Source organism: Zosterops lateralis (assembly GCF_965231275.1).
Source record: "Zosterops lateralis genome assembly, chromosome: 4".
NCBI lineage: Eukaryota > Metazoa > Chordata > Aves > Passeriformes > Zosteropidae > Zosterops > Zosterops lateralis.
The window spans coordinates 9,117,067-9,137,118 of record NC_139765.1 but is presented as its reverse complement, the minus strand read 5'-3'; the positions used below and the strand labels follow the sequence as shown (position 1 = coordinate 9,137,118).

General features: G+C 39.6%; 2 protein-coding genes across 3 annotated transcripts in view; one reads left to right on the top strand and one right to left on the bottom strand.

Annotated features, from left to right (window-relative positions):
• The window catches only part of RECQL (RecQ like helicase), a 16,849-nt gene extending 10,879 nt beyond the window's left edge, over positions 1-5,970 (bottom strand). The window contains exons 1-5 of one of the 2 annotated variants that reach the window (XM_083860023.1): positions 5,946-5,970; positions 4,566-4,638; positions 3,251-3,448; positions 1,195-1,374; positions 551-657 (exon numbers count right to left, since the gene is read on the bottom strand). In XM_083860023.1, coding sequence (XP_083716149.1) covers positions 551-657; positions 1,195-1,374; positions 3,251-3,448; positions 4,566-4,581 — 501 coding nt within the window. In that variant the 5' untranslated portion in view covers positions 4,582-4,638; positions 5,946-5,970. Of the gene's footprint in view, positions 1-550; positions 658-1,194; positions 1,375-3,250; positions 3,449-4,565; positions 4,639-5,592; positions 5,679-5,945 lie in introns of those variants that run through there. The other variant, XM_083860022.1, reaches the window with a different exon arrangement.
• On the top strand, positions 5,656-20,052 carry GOLT1B (golgi transport 1B). Its single transcript, XM_083860026.1, has 5 exons — positions 5,656-6,211; positions 11,442-11,533; positions 13,265-13,443; positions 15,978-16,059; positions 17,403-20,052. The coding sequence occupies exons 1-5, from the start codon at positions 5,731-5,733 to the stop codon at positions 17,439-17,441; spliced, it is 873 nt and encodes a 290-aa protein (XP_083716152.1). The 5' UTR covers positions 5,656-5,730; the 3' UTR covers positions 17,442-20,052.

Here is a 20,052-nt window from a genome sequence, read left to right as displayed (position 1 = left end):
CTTCAAGTTTGGCACATTGCATCAGACCACTGACTTATCACATCCAGTGTCATGGGCAAGTTAACGATCATGGCCTGCTGCTAGTCAGGAAAATAACTGTAAAAAAGCAATTGTCTAGTAGGAGACTGGGATATAAGTTGCTTCTTGGGCTCTGGATCAAACAGCTCACCACCCTATTGTAAGAGACAAATAATTATATGCAAAAGCTTGCTCAACATGGTAGTAGTGGAAAAAAAATCTCCTACTCCAAGTCTAGAAACTAAGGAAAAATTTACAACACACAGCAGCCAAAAATTTACAACACATAGCACACTTTATGCCGTCTAAATATCCCCAGGAAATCTATTTATTCCACAGAAGGTGTTGCTTCCCATGGGTTGTTGTCACTAAAACATAAATACAAGATAGTTAACGACCTTACCCATATCACAGCACCCTCCTGGACAGATATTGTTGCTAGAACAGCATTAGCTGATAAATCTGTCTCATCCATTCAGCATTCACACAGAGCACAGACACAACACCACAAAACACACAAGGTTAAACACACCTTGCTGCTGGAGGCATTTAATAAAGCTGCAGAAATACCAAGCTGCTCCAAAACCATGAGCTGATCCTCCATCAGAGATATCAAAGGACATATCACCAGCGTGAAACCTGTAACAATCAATCATTGTGCAAAACTGATCAGATGTCACAAATATCTCCTCTAGTTCTTTTTACTGATGCACCAGCCCTGCTCTGAAGGAACTGCCAAATGTAATCTTAAGCTTCATACACAGCAGCAGATTCCTCTCCCAGACAGCTGACAAGTGAGTACCAGATCACACAGGGATAATTATTATTAAATGCCCATGACATGCACCTCCTCTCGGGGTCTAGACCACAAACAACTGAGCTGCAACAGACACAGTTGTTATAAAAACATACAAAACAAAACAAGTTGGATGTCTGTGTCATGAGGGGCTGATTTACCATAGAACTAAGCAGTGACAGGTAGTGGCAAATTTGGCCTTTGTAAACAAGTAAACTTCCAATGCAGTTGGATGAGTTATTAAAAAAACAACCAACCAAATGAAACCAAATCAACCAAACAAAACCCACACCAAATAATGTTCATTCTCCAAATAACTACAAAACGGAGAAAATAAATCTAATTCTTTTTATTATGTCCTTTTTTCCCCCCTTACTTACCATCAGAACAGACAGCTGGTAACTGGTAGCAAAGGCTCTTCCCACCACCTGTAGGCATGACAAGAAATATATCCTTTCCTGCCATTGCAGCATTTACTGTTTCAAGTTGCAGTGATCTAAACTTCTGGAGTTTAAATTTGCTCTGCAGTGCAGTTTTTATTTTCTCATACCATGGAAAATCTGTTAAGGGAAAAAAACATCTCAACAAACACATTTCATAAGCAAATTAAAATATAAGAAGGAGGGGTAATTTACATATTCAATAACTAAATCTGGCAGCGACACGATTTTAGATCTGGGAAAGTGTTTATTGATTCATAATGGCACAGAAAAAGCTCCACAAAACCTGAGTCTGGATACACCATTTTCTAGGGTGGACCTTTGAAAACTCAAATTGTAAATGCAATTCACTTCCAGACCAAAGCTCTCAGTGCACATGGATGTGAACTAATGTGAAAAACTCAAAACTCATTAGTCCAAAATAGCTAGAAATTAGAATCCCACCATGAAAATAAATAAAACCAGACACTGAGCCCTACAATAGTTACTCAAATGCTTCCCCCATACAAATGCAGCAATTAAATAGTATACAGAAGTAGGGATACAAATTTTCCATACATTCCATTAATAATAGGCCTCTATTAAAAAAATAAAGAGGGAGAAAATTTTTCAATCTTCTCCAAAATCACCACACAAATATGCTTATAATAGGTTTTTATTTTCTTTACTAAAGAGCTAAAGACTGCATTTTTAAAATATGCAATACTGTAAAAACTTAAATTATGCCTTCTGCTGCATCTTTTTACTATTAAAATTAACAGTGAAATTAATTATTTTGATTTTAAATTAAACTATTAAAATGCAGAAAAACTGCAGGAGCTCCAGGTTACACCACACCCAATGCAAGAATTAATTTGGGGACTTGAGGTGACATTGCAAAGAAATTTACAAAGAGCACAGTTAAAATCCAAGGCTCTCTGAAACCATGAAAAGCCTCCCACTGACTCCCATGAGCTTTAAACTGGGAACAAATTTAGCTGCTGCTCTTGTTTAATACACATACCCAGCATCTGATTGCAAAGACATTAATTTTCAAAGCACAGGAGGTGAGAATTAACCATAGAATTACACAAACCAAATGATTTGTTCAATACCATAATTTGCAATGATAAAGTATCAGTATTCTTACATAGGCATAATACTCCTCAAACACAGAAATATGGATTCAACTACAACACTAATTTCATTTTTTAAAAAAACCTAAAAATAGTGTATGTATATGATAGATATAGGCATTTCCAAATTGAAAATTAAATTAAAAAGAAGAAAAAGATAATCAAAATATCTGAGTCAAATTTGGCAAGGAATAAGATGGCCAAGAACCAGCAACTATTCAGTACTTCATTTAATATCTAACTTGAAAGACAGAAGGCCTCACACCACCACAAGGCACTTGTAACTTACATTAATTCTACAATAATAATGTATTCTAGTTATTTTTGGCAATGAACATCTACCTAATTTGCATTAATTTGGTAAGACAGTGAGGCTGCATAACTCATCACAAACATCACCAATGTCCTACCCACTCAAGCAAGAGGAAACACCAAACCAGCACAAAACAACTCTGAGTGCAAAATTGTCATTATCAAATCCTGAGAAAATCCAGAGCAATTTGTTTTAGAACACAAAAAGGGATAAGTACTGCAGTATAATTTAAGCATTTAGAATACAAGTATTGCAATAAAAAATTACTTTGGGATTCTAAGAGCAAATCAGATCAAATTGTGACTTTGCAACACTCAAAGAATTAAAGTAGTTATAACAAGCCATTCTGACAGAATAGATAATTCTGCCCAGAACAACTCAAGATTAGTGTTTAGGAATGTCCAATGAGACAAGTACAAACATTGCCCCATTACCCTGGCATGTCAGCCAGCTGATGAAAATTAAATAGGACAATATCATTCTCCAATCAAAACTCTGTATAAGTGCATTTTCCCCTAGTGAATTAGTCCACCTTTCTGTTAAAATATTAGAATTTGACTCTGCAAACCTGTTTTGTTCCATTCCTCAGCTGAGTTTTCAGAGTCTTTACTTCCACCTGCCTCCAGCTCTCCTGAGGACTGTTTTATCAGATTCTTTATTCTCTTCTTCTTTTGAAGGAGTTCCTGCTGCTTATCCACAAGCTCCTGTATCTGCATCTCCACTGCCTGCAGCTCATTCTCAATGGACACCAGCACCTCCTCCAGCACTGCAGGGAAAAACAAGGAGAAGGCACAATAGAGACCACAGTTTTAATTGATAAATTACAGCTAGTTACAAAACTGATGCCAGTTTTAACTGTATTAATTGTACTCCAGCCAATCCCAATGTAAGTATAATGTGGTCAAGTTGTTAACAGAAAGCATTTATTTTTAGGTGAGAAGCAGCATTAACCTAAGCAAGTTAAACTCTTCTGGAGTTTAAAATAGGGCCATTAGCAATCAGCTGTGCCTCATGCACCAAGATCTCCCTCCTACACACAACAAGAGGATCTGCTGAACAACGAGGTCTGGAAAAAGAGGAGAAATGATTTTGCAAACACAGGTGGAAAAGTGAAGCAAATGCTCCCCAAAAGCTTGGGTTACACAAGTGACTCTTTGGCAGGAATTTGCCTCTTTCCATCCCAGTCTGCATGTGTGGGAATTGCAGATTGTGTTCTAGAATCCAATCCCTGGAGTTTAAAAGAATAATTAACACACAGGCCTGTGTGCCAAACATGTACCACTATTCCAGAGCCAGGTCAGAAAAGCACAAGAAGAAATTATTTCCTCCTCCACACCCAGAAAACCCAAGAGGTTTTGGCCCAACCAGAGCAGATGTGGTAATATGGTTAGGGAAACAAAAATGTGTGATATGGAAAAAAAACCCCTCTTCATTTCAAATAGCACAGAACGGTGACAGCTGTCTTCCTAAATGCCCACTGCTACTCAGAAGAGTTAAGAGTATCTTAAAATATGAATCACTTTTTCAAAGTATCGAAAACCAAGTAATTTCCTCAACAAAGTTGATTTTCATCATCCAATAACTTGGGTTGGAAGGGCCCTTAAAGCTCATCTCTTTCCAACTCCCCTCAGAGCCCCATCCAGCCATGCCTTGAACACTTCCAGGGATGGGGCACTGTGGTTTAGTTTTACCTAAGAAATAAAAAGTTATCCAGTAGAAGAATTTTTTTTTTCTTCAGATCTTAAGTATAATAGCACAGACTTCACAAACTCTTTTCTGCATAGATTAAATTCATATAAACAACAATCAGTAACATCAGGAAACTGTGTCTTGTTAGCTAAGAGACAGCAAAATGAACATAGGGAATATTAATTATGGATTACCTGCAACAGCTGTCATCTTTGGAGATTAAAGAACGTTATCTTTAGGAGATCTTATTGAACCAAGTAACTGTGACTAAAAAAAAAAAAAATAAAAAGAAATAAATACATTTAAAAATATATTTTATAAGTAAACCTCAACTTAGAACAAATTTACTGCAGGAGATTTTTCACTACTAGAGCTGTTAATGTAACAGTTTAAGTACTGGTTAACTTAATTTGCTTACAAAAAGAAACCCTGCTAGATGACAACTGCTTTTTCCCTTCTGCAAAATGGACAAACACAAAACCACAACCAATTCCCAAGGCCACAGCTCACCAGGCTTCCAGATGAATCCAAGTGAATTTTAACCAAGTCATACATTTCCTGCAAGAGGAATGCTCTAACATAGACCAGTCACTCACCAAGTGCCCATTATGATTTTTGATCTCTTCAAAGATTATTTTACAGAAAAGTCTGAACACATTTTGTTGTCCCCCTTAGAAAGGCAGCTACCATAACATCTGGAGGCTCTGACAGGAGAAAGGAAAATGTGGTTTGGCTTAAAGAAGAGGGATAGATCACTAGTGAAATGAACATAGAATTGCATTTATTGGCTCTTTTTTTTTGAACAAAATATATTTTTGTGTTTTTCATATTGTTATTTGTTAACAAACCAAACTCAAGAAACTTGATATTTACTGTTGCTACATTCTGGACTATCTATTACATCGATGGAAGCAAAGTCCAACGGAAGGTGAAAGGGAATAAATTCAGCATATCCTCACTATCAGCTGATTCCACCATAACAAAGATCTTCCCCGCTCCTGGGGGAAGGAGAGGGAAATACACATTTAAAAGGATGCGTGAATAAAACACTTCCGCATCACCCAGGGCCAGATCCAAACGTCTCTTAAATCACCTCCAGGGACGGCAACCTATTCCAATGTGGGACTATTCACACGCACACGGAGTGAATATTATGTGGAACGCGTATAGAAATATATATACAGTGAACATACACAGTGGGACAGTCCCAGCATTCCTCACCTACACGCCCGCTGAGGGCACGGCGCTGGCCAGGCCGGGAGCACCTCCTCGGCAGGGCTGCAGGACAGACGGACGGAGGGACGGACAGGCAGGGAAGGCCCTGCTCGGCGGGTGCGAGATGGATGGAGGGATAAACAGATGGATGGATGGAGGCTGCCAGGGCGAGCAGAACGCCACGCGCCTCGCTGCCGTGTTCTCCCGTGCAGCGGGCTCAGCCCGATAGCTCCCAGGGCTCCCCCAGGGGTTAGCGCCGGCCGCGCTCCGGCATGTTTTATCCCTTATCCTCGCTCCTCTATCCTCAATCCCTTCCCGTCCCTCAGCCCGCGCCGCCCCCGCCCCGGCTCCGCTCCCACCTGCGCCGCGCGCCGGCCCCGCCCCTTCCGCCACCCGCCGCACCGCCCCTCCGCCAATCAGCGCCGGCCGCGGGCCGTGGGCGGGGAAGCGCGCCCGCGCGGCGATACAAGGCGGCCGCCGATTGGCGGGCGGCGCGGCCAATGGGCGGGCGGCTCTCATGCGGCGGGGTGCGTGTTTCCGGAAGACGTGGCCGCCGCCGCTCCCGCCCGTGCCGGTGCCGGTGCCGCTCCCGCCGCCACCATGATCTCCCTGTCCGACACGCAGAGTAAGCGCTGCCGCCGGGAAAGCGGGGAGGGGCTGCCCGCTGCGGGGCTGGGGGCGTTGGGGGCTGGGGGGGTCCGGGGCTGGCCGGGCCCGCACCCTTTGTCCGCGGCGGGGCCTCCCGGGAGCGGCCGAGTGAGTCCGGTTGGGCCCCGGAGACCGGCTGGGGACGGGCTGGAGCCCGCGGCGGGGCGGGAGCGGGCAGGGGCCGGGGCGGGGGTAGCTCTGGCGGCTGTTTCCCCGCAGTGGAAGGCGCGGCGGTACCGGCGGCACCGCGGGGAGCGCGGAAAGGGAACGGGAGCGGCGGGGAAGCGCTCGGCGGGGCCTCGCCCTTTGGAGAGCCCCGTCAGCCCGGCAGCCGGCGTTCGTCTGGGCTGCGAGTGCTCGGTGTGCTGTGGGGGAACCCCAGAACGGCCTGGGTTAGGAGGGACCGTAAAGATTGTCTCCCTCCAACCCACCGCCGTGGGCAGGGACAGACAGCTTCCCCATCAGAGCCCCCCATCCAACCTGGCCTGCAATATTCCCATGGATGGGGCAGCCACAGCTTCTCTGGACAACCTGTTCCAGTGCCTGGCTACCCTGACAGGAAAAATTTTCTTCCTGTTATCTAAGCCAGCCCGTCTGTGGGTTTGTACCCATCGCACTTAAATCTCTATGAATGAATGAATGAAAGCTGAAGGGTAAACAAAGTAACACTTAGCTTGACTCTTCTCTTGTACCTCGCTGTGGACGTCAGTGGTCTGGACCCACTTAATTATTTAAATAGCTTTACTGTGCTGCTCTTGCTGGTACCACAGCAAATGTCTGCAGGTGGCACTGAGGGGGCTTCGAGGTGAGGGCGAGACGTTGAAGTGGAAAAAAGTAAAAAAAAAAACTTTCCCGAGGCCATGGTTTTGTTTCCAATGAAGTGTTTGGAAATACAGATCAAAGTAAAGAAGTTCATAAGTGTGTCCTGGCAGCCAGGAAGACCAGAGGGATCCTGGAAGTGTGGCCAGCAGGTCAGGGAGGTGATCCTGCCCCTCTGCTTGGCCCCAGTGAGGCCATACCTGGAGTGCTGAGCCCAGTACAGGAGAGACAAGGAGCTACTGGAGAGGGTCACAGAAATGATGAGGGGTCTGGAGCATCTCTGTTATAAGGAAGGACTGTGGGAGCTGGGCCTATTCAGTCTGGAAAAGACTGAGAGGGGATCTCACTAATGCATGTAAATATCTTAAAGGGTGCCAGGCTTTTTCAGTGGTGCCCAGCTACAGAACAAGGAGCAATGGCCATGAAGTAAAGCACAAAGAGTTTAATCTCAACATGAGGAAACACTTCTTTACACTGAAGGTGGCAGAGCCCAGGAATAGCTGCCCAGAGAGGGCGTGGAGTCTCCCTCTGGAGACATTCCAACCCCACCTGGACACATTCCTTCATCACCTGTTGTGGGTGACCCTGCCCTGGCACTGGGGTTGGACTGGGTGATCTCCAGAGGATCCTTCCAGCCCCAACAATTGTGATTCTGTGATAACAGCTTAAGCTGCAAGGTAAAGGACAATGATAGGCCTGTGATTTAAATTACCATCTAATGTATGATGCATTTCTGGTATGATTGCCACAGAAGGAAATGAGTCTGCCTGATAAGCGTCACAGCATCAGTTATGAAGGAGGGTGTGAAAATTTTAGAAAAGTTAAAATAACTAAGTTTGATAGCAGGATACTGGAAATGGAGGTATTGGAGAGCCAAGGATGAAGACAGGCAGCAGAGTTCAGCAGCATTCAGGGTCAAGGATTTCTTGAGATATTCAGATATTGTGCTGTTACTGGGATGAGTACTAACCCTTGGGGTTAATTTTTAGATTTTTGATTGATTAAACCCTTTTGGGCTTTGCTTTTGCCCTTAACTTCTTGTTTGGAGTATTTGTTGGGCAAAATAATAAAAATCTCTTCAGAAAGAGACTCACTGTTTTTCTTTTGCTTAGTTCTTCGTGACCTTCAGCTATTTCCAGTGCTAAGGCTGTTGGTTTTAACTGTCAGAGACAAGAGTACTAAATAAAATACACTGACATTTAGGGGTTTAAAGGGTTTTTTTTATTTTCAGGTTTTCTGAAATTCTGAAGATTAGACATTTTAAAATTCACTGCTATTTATAAAAATACAGAATTAGCCATAGTAGCGTGATAAATACCTGGAGAGAAGCACTGCATTGGTTGATGTTTGGAAAGTTAATTCTGCATCTGTAGTCTAGAACATAATTTTAAGTGGTGCATTGAATGGTGTTATATACCACCATTAATTGCAAAAGAAATGCACTTAGCTTTTCCCAAATTAAATCTTCAATGCTAAAAAAATACTGCTAGCAAAATAATAGTTCTACATCAAATATGAACTGTATTAGTTTTTGTCTTCTAAAAGCCTATAGCGCACAATTCAATTTATTTTGCGCTATATAAGGTCCTATAAAAGACTGGGGATGTGCATTGTCTGCCCTAATCTTTCACAAGCAATGTATCTTCATTTTGAATCTTAATATCTGCTAAGCTGTTTTGACACGGTGCTGCAGACCTCTTGCACAGATTATGGAATTTCAGGAGAAACAATGATGAAGGTTTGCTCCTTTGTCTCAGGAAATCATAACAAGCCAGAATAAATGCAGCCTGGCTGGTGTGTATTTCTGCATTTCTAGGCATTGATATGTTGTATTTGACTAATGTGGGAAAGCTCTTCTGGCACAGGAGAAAACATTTAAAAATAGTTTGCTCCCTCTATAAATATTCATAGTTTGTTATTGAAAAGATTTGATACAAGATGCCAGTGCATTTTCTTTTCCTTCCTCCAAGAAGAGTCGTTAAATATATTTACAAATTCTGATATAAATCAAGTCTGTAACACCCTCTGCTGAGATATCAGCACCAGAGGATAATAGTCCGGGACCATTCATCTTGTTCCAGCAGTTATTTTGGGATAATGAGAATAATGTTCGTTTCTCTTTTTTCCTTTTCCCTCCACTAACCAGAGAGTATGGGTGACTTGTGAAGTGAATCAGAATCCATTGTGGCAGAAGTGATTGCAAACACGTTTCGGGTGATTAGAGAAGTGTCAGAGTGGTGATTGCAGCAGCTGTTGGGAGTTGGCCTCTGCCTCTTTGCCAGATCCATACCTTGAGCTGTGGCTGGGGGAGGAACTAACTTCCCATGGCTGCATATTTATCTTGCTGGCAGCTGGTAATTCCTCTGGAGTCCTGCCTCCAAGTGTTTTTCCTTCCAGAATACAGATTGTTTCTGCTCTTCTGAAGTAAAGAGTACTGGGGAAAAGGGCAGTTGCAATTGTTACGTTGCCTTCAGTCAGCAGATCCATTCAAAATACAATTTGCAATTCCCTTCTTCATTGTAAACAAGTACGGAGAGTGCCCGTAGTAAATTGATTGTATTGAGTTACTTAGTGGTTTTAACTGTGGGGTGTTAAAGTGCTCATTGTAACAGTTGAAAGTGGCAGACAATACTATAGAACTACAGCTCTAACAGCATGTGCTCTGCAGCCCTGCTGAAAGCCAAGCCCTTAGAGACGTTTGAGGAGTGGAATGTTGCTGTAACAAATCTCTGAGCTGTTTTGAAATTTATTTCCAATAACTACTTGCAAGTCCTGAAACAGGCATAATTATCCTCCTTTATTCCCAAGCTCATCTACCAACAGCAAATGACCAACTACGTCTACAAAGTGCAATTAAAATATATTGAGGTAGATCCGGCCAACAGTAGCAGTGAGGGCTGTAATTGTGGGGGTGTGTGTGGTTTTTTTGGGTTTTTTTTCAGGACAGGGTATGCAAAACTACTTGGAACTTCAAAATACACATATACACAGGCATAGTATTAGGATGGGTTTTGCTAAACTGTTTTTGTGCCTTATAGGTTTCTAAATTGTCTGCTCACAGGGAAAGCAATAATAAATGCATGTGTTTGCAGCCCTGTTGCTGCCCTTCCTGGTTTTTCTCTCCCATTCAGTCTGTGTGAGAGTCAAAGGAAGGCTTTAGAGATTTAAAATTAAAAGCAGGATGTATTTCTAAGAACAGTCTTCAAGATACTTTAAAGGCTATTGTCAAATGATAGTTATAATCATAGCTTGACATTTCTAGCCCGGTTTCTCATACAAACCTTCCATCCTACTCTTGGCTTCCCAGTATTTCTTGAGCATCCTTTGCAGAACTCAAAGTTTATAGAGTTTATAGTTTAGACTGGGAAAAAACCCAAACTGTTAAGAGCATTGAGTCCAACCGTTAACCCAGCATGTCCTAGTCCATAATATAAGCAAATATATTAAGTACAAAAGGTATTTTTTTAAAAATCTGCAAATTAATATCATAAAATGCAAAATTTCATAAAATGAAACCGCTATGCAACATCTCTAGCAGTCTAGAGATGTTATATCTGTGTGTAATGTAGATCTACCATTTAATTAATAAAAATTAAATATGAAGCATGAAAATTATAATTGAACCTTAATCCCTCAATATTTAGTATCTATTAGTTTTGTGAAAACTGGGAATTGTCTGGAGACCCAGGCTCATATTTGACAGCTGTTAGCACATGTGTAACTTGGAAAAATCCTGTAGGATTCATCCAAATTGTGTTCCATCTAGAAAGTGGGGGGAATGGAACTGCTATACGAGGTCATGGGGCATGGCACGTGAGGTCTCAGGAGGATGGAGAGGACGAAGGTACTTACATTACTGTGGTAAAGGTAATGGGATAAGATCTGCAAATCCCAGAGTGTTCTGAGTTGAAAGAGAAGGATCACAAGGATCCACTCAATGATCCCCAAGGATCATTGACTCCAACTTTTCAGTGAATGACCCATATGGGAATCAAACCTTGGTGTTATTTGTACCATGTTCTGGCCAGCTGATCTAATCTGAAAACAAAGTTTCATTATCTCTTTACAAAACAATCCTTTTCTCCATACTAGCAATTAATCAAAAGGGACTTATGTCTTTGCCATATGTATATATCCATATATTGCTTTTGGTTGCATTCAATTTCAGTGTCTAGTTCCAAATACAGACTTTTTTGATAAGCAGCTTCCAAATATCTGTCTATTGAAGCAGTTGGTGTCTACAAGATTCATGATATTTGTACATTCAGGGAAGTTTCTAAATTTAAAACGTCTTTAGCTTGGATGTTCTAATTTTTTCCCCAGTTTTTATCCATTACTTTTTCTTGGTACCATGTTTTGTTAAATGCCTAAATTTGCTTCTTTTTCAGAGATTGGAATGGGACTAACAGGCTTTGGAGTGTTTTTCCTCTTCTTTGGAATGATACTCTTCTTTGACAAAGCTCTTTTGGCTATTGGAAATGTAAGTGCTTTTTCTGTACTTTACTTTAGAATCAAGTATGTGATCTATCAAAGACAATTTAAAAATAGAACAGTATGTTATCAGTTTGAAGCTGCATGACAAAGATTACTGTGGTGATTTGGTATAAAGGAGGAGTTGTGCTCAGTGATAGGAGTGAATCATTTTTCCTGCTTGAGGTTAGAACAGCTCACACTGATGTGAACATCACCTTGGGTCAGGCCTGTGGGATGTTGGTAGACAAGAAACAGCTTGTTCCACAGTTGTTGTGCTGCTGCAAATGCGATTTTTCATGATCCTCTAAGATAACTGTCAATTTAAGTAAGTATTTGGGTAAGAATCATTAAGTATGTGCTAGCAAATGTAGCTTTGCAGTGCTGTATGAGGAAAGAAAGAAGTATGAATCGCTGACACTTCTGGCTTTGGAAGAGCCAGACCTCTTTCATAAAAGAGAGATTCAGTGTCTTCAGCTTGAAGTTGTCGCTCAAAGCAGCACAGAAAATAAATCCTGGTTCTGGTACACAAAATTTCCAATCCAAATATAAAATGACAGGGTGTTTTCTGCATGTGATAGTCTCTGTGCCTCTGCTGTTCTCAGCTTTGCCAGCCAGCCAAAGCACAGTCTGTTTGGTAGAGGTTCACCCCCTCTTTTGCTGATGCCTAAAAGTCTGCAGCCAAACAGATCAGTTTCATTCTCAAATACTGAGATTCCCTGAAGGGAAATAGAAAACTGTGTATCTGAATTAGGGTGCATTAGTTGAAGCATTGTTATGAACCATCAAATCAAGTGTGCAGTGGAAGAGTGACCAATGAAATAATGCTTATTTCTTCTTTTCCTAATGTAAGGTGGAAATACGAGATGCTGTTTAGGGAAAATGAAAACACAGGTAGGAAGAGACAGTGACAGGCTATATGGTAACCAAAGATAATGCAAGAAAAGGTACTGTATCCTTGCAGAGAGTTGTTTATATATATATATATATATATATAAAAGTTATATCAGAAGGGGCAGAGAGTTCTGAAAAAGTGATTTATTAAATACCATACAAAACCTAAACTTGAGTTAAATGATCTTGAGTAAAATCTGAGATACTATTGCTTCCTGAGCAAAAATGTTGCTGAAATGATTCCGAGTCCTGTTGCTGCAGGACACCAGAAATAATTCTAACTAGTTGGGACTAGTGTGATAGTGTTGAGTCTAGACTGAACAGTATAAACAGTAAAATGAACAAATAAACACTAAAAAGGGTCTCTACACATTAAAAAACAACTGTTCAGCTTGTTCCTTCTCTGGCTTTGCATTATGAGTAGATGAGTAGAAGCTGTTGAAGATGTCAGTGGCACAGAACAGAGGTGCTTTTATGTGTGTTCTTAGTTTTTAGGAATCTTTGCTGTCAGTAGTACTAAGCTTCAGCACCATTTGTGGTAAAGATTGTATGTGACAGGGCAGATACAACTGTTGTCAGCAGGTTTTTTGTCTTGAGTGTGTTTGGCAGAGACCACAAAAGATAGACTCTACTTTCAAGCAGCTGAGAGCTACAAGTGCTTTAAGGTGTACCTTACAAAAGAAAATCAATAGTAAATTCATTCTCACCAACTGTTTTTTGGTGTTAAAAGAAGTTGTGCAAGAAAAGCAGTCTAATTTTGTAAATATATATATATCAATATTTACATTCTGTACTTGGGAACATAACTAGTTGTTTTCTTTCTTTGGCTTGTTTTTGTCTTTTCTAGGTTTTATTTGTGGCTGGCTTGTCTTTTGTTATTGGTTTAGAAAGAACATTCAGATTCTTCTTTCAAAAACACAAAATGAAAGCAACAGGCTTCTTCCTGGGTGGTGTGCTCATAGTTCTCATTGGTTGGCCTTTAATAGGAATGATCCTTGAAATTTATGGGTTCTTCCTATTGTTCAGGTAAGTCTTGTTTAAAAACAACTTTGTGTTAGTTTATCTAGGAATAAATGTATTCATGTAGTGTTTCTGTGTTAGAGTTGACAGAGCAGTATCCTTTAAATGTTTCTTTTAGACACATAAATGAAATTGTTTATTTACAAGTTGGTAAGTATTTTTCCAAGACTCTAATCTGCTAATGTTTGTTAGGCATTTACCAAAGTAACTTTGATAAGGGCAAAACATTTAGTTAATACCATCCTAGGTTTGTAATCTTATCATTTCATCACTGTGGCAGCCCAGGAAAAAGATCTTTTCTGTCACGTTTCATTACAAATGTGCCTTAGAGTCAGAACTGCTTGTTTGGGTTAGTGGTATCTTGACTGAGTTAAGGAAGAATGGAAATTCTTTTTTTTTTTTTTAACAACAATATTGAAACATGTTATAACTTTCACAATGTGTCATTTAAGTTCTTCCTAAATGCAACTGTAATAGTGAAAGAATTTGACTTGTTACAACCTGCATAGATATCTATATTTTTATCTTTATTTCCATGATTGAAGTTCTATGCTTCCTTACAGAACAAAGCAAAAAAGTAGAAAGGGATGCTTCTGGTTGGTCTTGGACTTCTGTCCAGATGCAGACTGTTTCACTATTGATCAAGTTTCAGACCCTGAAGTGTTCAGTGAATGGCTAAATAATACTGTTCATGTTAATCAAAGTGAAACCATTGTTCTCATGGAGCCCTTTTTGTACTCAGTAAAATTGTATGTTAATCCGGTATTTAGTTCAGATAAAATGTTTATTTTTAAAAACAAATCTGAGCTTGTCTCCTGCTGGAGACAGTGAAATTTCAAAAAATTAATTTTGTGGGTTTAATGTATTTCTTATTGTTCTATTCTGTGTAACTCAGAATTCTGTCACTGCAAGTGCTTTGATAGTCACAGTACTTCACTGAATACATTGTCACTTCTTGCATGTAGTGCTTGGTTTAATCAGCCAGTACAAAGCAAGTAGCATGTGTTCCCAACAAAACCACCCTCCTTTTAAAAGATCTCAGAAGAGTTATATGTTATTATGGCTAAGCAGGTATGGTTATAGATTATCTAGTGGTGCTTGCAAGGTAAAATAGTGTTGAGAGGTTTTTAAAAGATCAGTTATCCCTAGGACTATCCCTTAGACTGAAGGGAATCAACAAGGGATGGATAATTCCAGGTGTGAATGTTTATCTGATCTGTTTTGATTTAAAGCATCTGGAGACCAGTGGTTTGGACTGAATGATCTTAAATGTCTTTTCCAACCTTAATGATTCCATGATTCTGTGACCATCCTTTCCAGTGCTTATTAGTTGATAGAATCTAAATCCCTCACTACAGTGGCTAATGACTACTTCAAGCAAAGCTTTTTGTTTTGCTTCAATCCTGTTCACTTGAACAATCATCCTATTGTCAGCAACTTGCTTCTTTCTAATGAAGTTATAAAAGAAGTCTTTTCCTCAAATCTTATTTTATACTGTTCTTCCAGATCCTGCTGCTTGGTTGCATAGCAAAAAAACTGCCCTGGCTATTCTGGGACAGTTGTTGTAATCTAAAGTGCTTTTGGAGATTATAGCCCTGCAGAGTTATGGCTGACAATATTATCCCTACTGTACCGACTATTCCTTATTCTTGGACACAGCAGTTGTTTTTATCTGTTACAAATGGTTTGTGCACCCTGCCCTTCACAATTTACTGAGCCACTGAAATGATCTGGTCTTCAAAAAAAAAAAAAAAAAAAAAAAATCTCAACCTCACCCCCTTATTGGTGTGGGTATTACCCATCAAATGGTTCTTAGCTGTGTGATGAAGAGGATGATGACTTGTGAAACTTGAGTGTTTCACTGTGGCTGAGGCCTCATTGCACATTAATCCTTATTCCATGCAGGGAATGCTCAACACGCGATCCCTGGGAATGCCACCAGCTGGCTGCAAACAGCTGAGTTACTGCCACTGAAAATTTGTTTTTCTGCTGCAGAGATTAAATGGACAGTGCAGGGGCTATACCATAACAGCTATGACAGGCAACATCCCCGGGGTCATGATTCAAACCACCTAAATTTGAGAAATAAATGAATACACAACTCTGCCATGCTTCATTTTCTTTAATTAATGTAAGGAGTACCATACATGGTTTTGATTACTTAGAACTAACTTTACTTGTTTCTACATTGGATCTTGAATGTATTTCTTATAACATAAAGAGGAATTATCTTAAAATATATATACTAATTTTGAGCAATCAGTTTTGCTGACTAAGTTGGGTATTCTCACTTGAGTTTTTTGATGAGCTGACTGAGAGTTGCCAGCTGTGAAGAAAATTAAATCCATTGAGAAATACATTGTTTCTTTCCTGGTTTTTTCCTTTCTCTGATGAATGTGTATTGATATATTTTGTAAACAAGTTGCAAGATTTTACATAATCTTGGTTTTAAAATTACCTGCTATTTTTTTCGTGTTATAGCAATATGAGAAAAGCTCAATTATAAAAACTAACACAGTCTTCTGATGTCTTACCTAAAGGGGGTTCTTTCCTGTGGTGGTTGGCTTTATTAGAAGAGTTCCAGTTCTTGGATATCTCTTGAATTTACCTGGTATAAGCTCGGTAAGTATGGGACTTTATGCAACAACTGAAGCATGTTATGGTTTTTATTCCACTGATATAGCACTTGTAGAAATGCATCAGAAATAAAGCAAATATAACTTGGGAGCAGTGACTTCCAATGCATTCCTGTACCATACATGTCACATTCATTCCCAGGGAGAGACTTCTCGGTGTAAAAGGGACAAAAGGACACGTTTGCAGAAGCTGCCCCTGCTCATGGGTAGTGAAGTGGGAAGAGCCCTGCATTGTGACTGGGAATGTTTGGGTTCTTCCTGCTTCACTCTTGGCCCTGGGTGACCAGATAGGGGAATCCTGCCACTGCCCTGGGCCTCTTCTCCTGTCTGTACAATGAGGTGTAGTACTACACCATGGTGTAGTATTTGGGTGAACTTAGGAAAAGTGGCCTGTAAAAGCAAAGAGTGGAGTTCAATGTTAATTTGCAGCTTGTATGGTGAACCCAGGAAACTCTGAGGATGTATAGTCATTCATCAGATATATTTATTAAGATCTCCTGCAGCAGGCTGCATCTTTTTATTACTAAGATTTGTATTTTTTCAAACAGAGTTTTCCATTTTTAAAATCAAATGGCCAGGGATTTGAAGATAATTAACAGAAAGGTGCTAATCTATGGTGTTTCAGTCAACTACTTTTACTGTGCTGATTTTTGTACATATTTTAACACAAGCATTTGTAGTACTAGTTTTGAAAGCAACAGTTTTAATAGCTACTACTAAAAATTAATAGTGAGAATAACTTAGATGCATACAGGCTGTTTTTTTAAAAATAAGTGTTCCAGATCATTTGTTCCAATCTCACAGTTAGGCCAAGTCGTGGCTCATAATTCATGATCAATTGAATGTTTCATTTGTCAATTGATCTTACTCATATTTAATTTGATCATAACGGGGTTAAATCTTGTTTTTAAAAGATAATTGTTAATGTTTTATTCAAAGCCTACGTAGGCTCAGAAGAGAATCCACAGTAATGGTCAGTTGAAATATCTTCCTTGGTCTACTAATGCATGTGTGGCTGAGACTGTATTGTTTTGTTTTAACCATTGAGCTGGCAGTGTTATCTGCATTCTTCTATTTCCTTTCTCATTCTGTTGCATCTTCATGTTGCACTGTTAATGTCCACATGAGAAAAACATGTTATGCAGAAACACAATTGCAATTTTAAGAATTTTGGTTTTCACAAACCTAAACCATGAGACCTCGGTGAGTACTACTTGACTCTCATTTCCAGTCGCATACTAACTGTGCAAGTAGCAAGCAGTATTTGAGAGTAGCTTCTCTGTACATAAATGTCATCAACTTAAAACCTTTTTGTCTCCTTTTCCACAGCTTGTAGATAAAGTTGGAGAAAGCAACAACATGGTATAATGACGAGAGGGTGGAAGACTGATCTAAACTTTTACTGTATTATTTATAAAATCCCTTTGAAGAACATTCAGCACAAAGATTAAGTTGTGTACAAAGGAAAAAGCTTGTTACATTCTTTACATAACAGTTTAATTTAAAATGTATAGTCAACAAATATACATTAGAAAAGAAGCTCAGCAAGTATGCTTCTAGAAAAGTAACTCCAGAGTTCGGGAAGTAAACTGAAGAGGGGAAGGTCATGGAATAACCCATGTTACAACTATTCAAGACTATTTTTGTTGGTTTTGGAAAACATGCTAGAGTCAACGAACCCGTGTGGAATTTAAGGTGCCTGTTCTTTACCTCCTTATTTTGAAGGTGCAGTAGAGCAAACAGGCCTACATTTTTAAGGGTGACCCAAATTTACCCAACCCTCTGCTTGCTATCCTCAGAGTGCAAAAAAATCAAACAGGAAACTTCTTGTGTAACAAGAGATGCATCTTTGCATGAAGGTTAAGATGACTATTCATCTATAAGTGTATTATGACAATAAAAAAGGAAACCCTACACAGTTCTGTTGTAAACATTTTTGTAAATATGTGGCTGAAATACAGCATTGTTATCTTAATGTTTCAAAGCCAAATGTTAGTTGATTGTATTTGCCTTCCGTTTCGGAATATGCAAAAGGTCAATCTTTAATAACTTTGGTCTTAAATGTTGGTTTTGAACATGTAGAGCTCAGTGAGGACCTCTGGAAGCTGACTTGCAGTCCTTCCAGATTTCTCTCTTTGAGCCATGTTACATGTGCATCCTGATGAGAATGTAGCCCCTTGTCATTAACATGAAAACTTTGTGAAATATGCTTAGTTCACAAAAAACTGCATTAGGTTGAGGTGCTGATGTGAACCCTGTGACATGTAACTTATCTGAATTTGGAGCTTTGTTTTTAAACAGTTTGAAACTAAGCTTTCTTTGTTTACTCTGGAACTACAAATTGACTTTTATTTTTTACGGTAATAAAATGGAAACCTAAAGTTCTGTGTATGTGAGTCTCTGGGGAGAAAATGGAGTCTCTGGGGCTGACTAAAGATCAAGTGCCAATCTCCTTGTAACTTGTTACTGGGTTATCTTCAAACAACTCTTGGTTACAGCAACAGCTTTGTTTTTACAGAGGATTCTAACCTGGAATAACTGTCCCCTCCTAATGCACAGGTCACATTTCTGCTCCTGTTGCAATGTTAAATGTTGTGCACTTTCAATAGTCTTAGTTACAGTGTCCTCACCTAACAAACAGTGCTAGTTCTGTGAATTGTGTTTGTGCAGGCAGGGGGGGTTTCTGTTGTGTTTCACTTTCTTTTCCCTTTCATGTAATCCTGAAATAATTACCCAATGTAGTATTAAAAGTAGCTATGTAGCCTAAAGATCTAGTGACTGGGGGGTTTTGTGTTTGTTTGTGGGGTTTTTTTTGTTTGGTTTTGGTTTATTTGTTTGTGTTTTATTATGCAGTTAAAATTGGAATTTTCCAAAGTAAGTTTTAAGTTAAATAAAAATCCTCATCTACCAGTCCTTTTGAAAGTTGCTCTGAAGTTTATTTGTCTAAAACATGGGGGTTTCTCATTGTAACTGTATAAATAACCACAATCTACTATTATCAAGATTTAATTTGCTTCCTTGTAAAACAGGCACACAAATGATTCAGGGGAAAAAAATACCCCAACCTGTTATTTTACAATTAATAACATCTGAAAAATCAGTGGGTCTATTTTATAAATTACCAAAAATGGCTGTGTTTGCTTGATGGCATGTAAATTACAGTTTATAGACAGGAGTAAATATGACTTGTGGGTTCTACCTCAAGAGATAAACCATTTTAGATAACCCAATTTTAACTGCTCCTCTAGCTCTGTTGTGTGTTACAATGACTAGAGAATACCACGACAGCAGCTTAGCCAACTCATCTTGTTTGCTGTGGTAGGGCACTAGCCTGTGCTTGTGGGACCCAACTGCTGTCTCAGACAGTGTTCATCATTTACCTTAGACATCAGCTACCTGAAGGTTTTTGTTCTTCTGTCTTGAAAAATAATGTGATGAGAAGGTGGATTGCACCACACGACTGTGGATCTCTGGCTGCAGCAACTTGCTTGGTAAGCTGAAGTACCTTCATCATCAAGAAAGCTGATGATGTGTTTTGGAGGTTGTTAATGTGTTGCTGTGGATGATCTTTTGCCTCTCTGAAAAGCTGGGGTTTAGGCAAGTTATGTCATTTATATTTAATTCATTGTTTTAAATCAAAAGTCAATTTTTTGTCACACGTGAACTGTTGTGAAAAGCATTTGAGGGAACAGAATTGTTTGTTGAATTTAGCATAGTCTATCCCTCAAGGTAACATTGGCTTTGGGATGGTTTTGCCAAGATAAATGTGGGTGGCAGCAAAGGTCAAAACAACTTAGCCTTAAAGTGTTTCTGTCCTTGTAAAAATATCTTTAACAGAAACATGCTTGGAATGTTTCCCCTTTTAAATGTAATTTATAATTGCTGCTTTAAAACTCCTAAGGATGGATCTTATTCTGAGCAAATGATTACTGTAAATATCCTTGTCATACCTTGAATAAATGGGTACCTTTTTCTATAA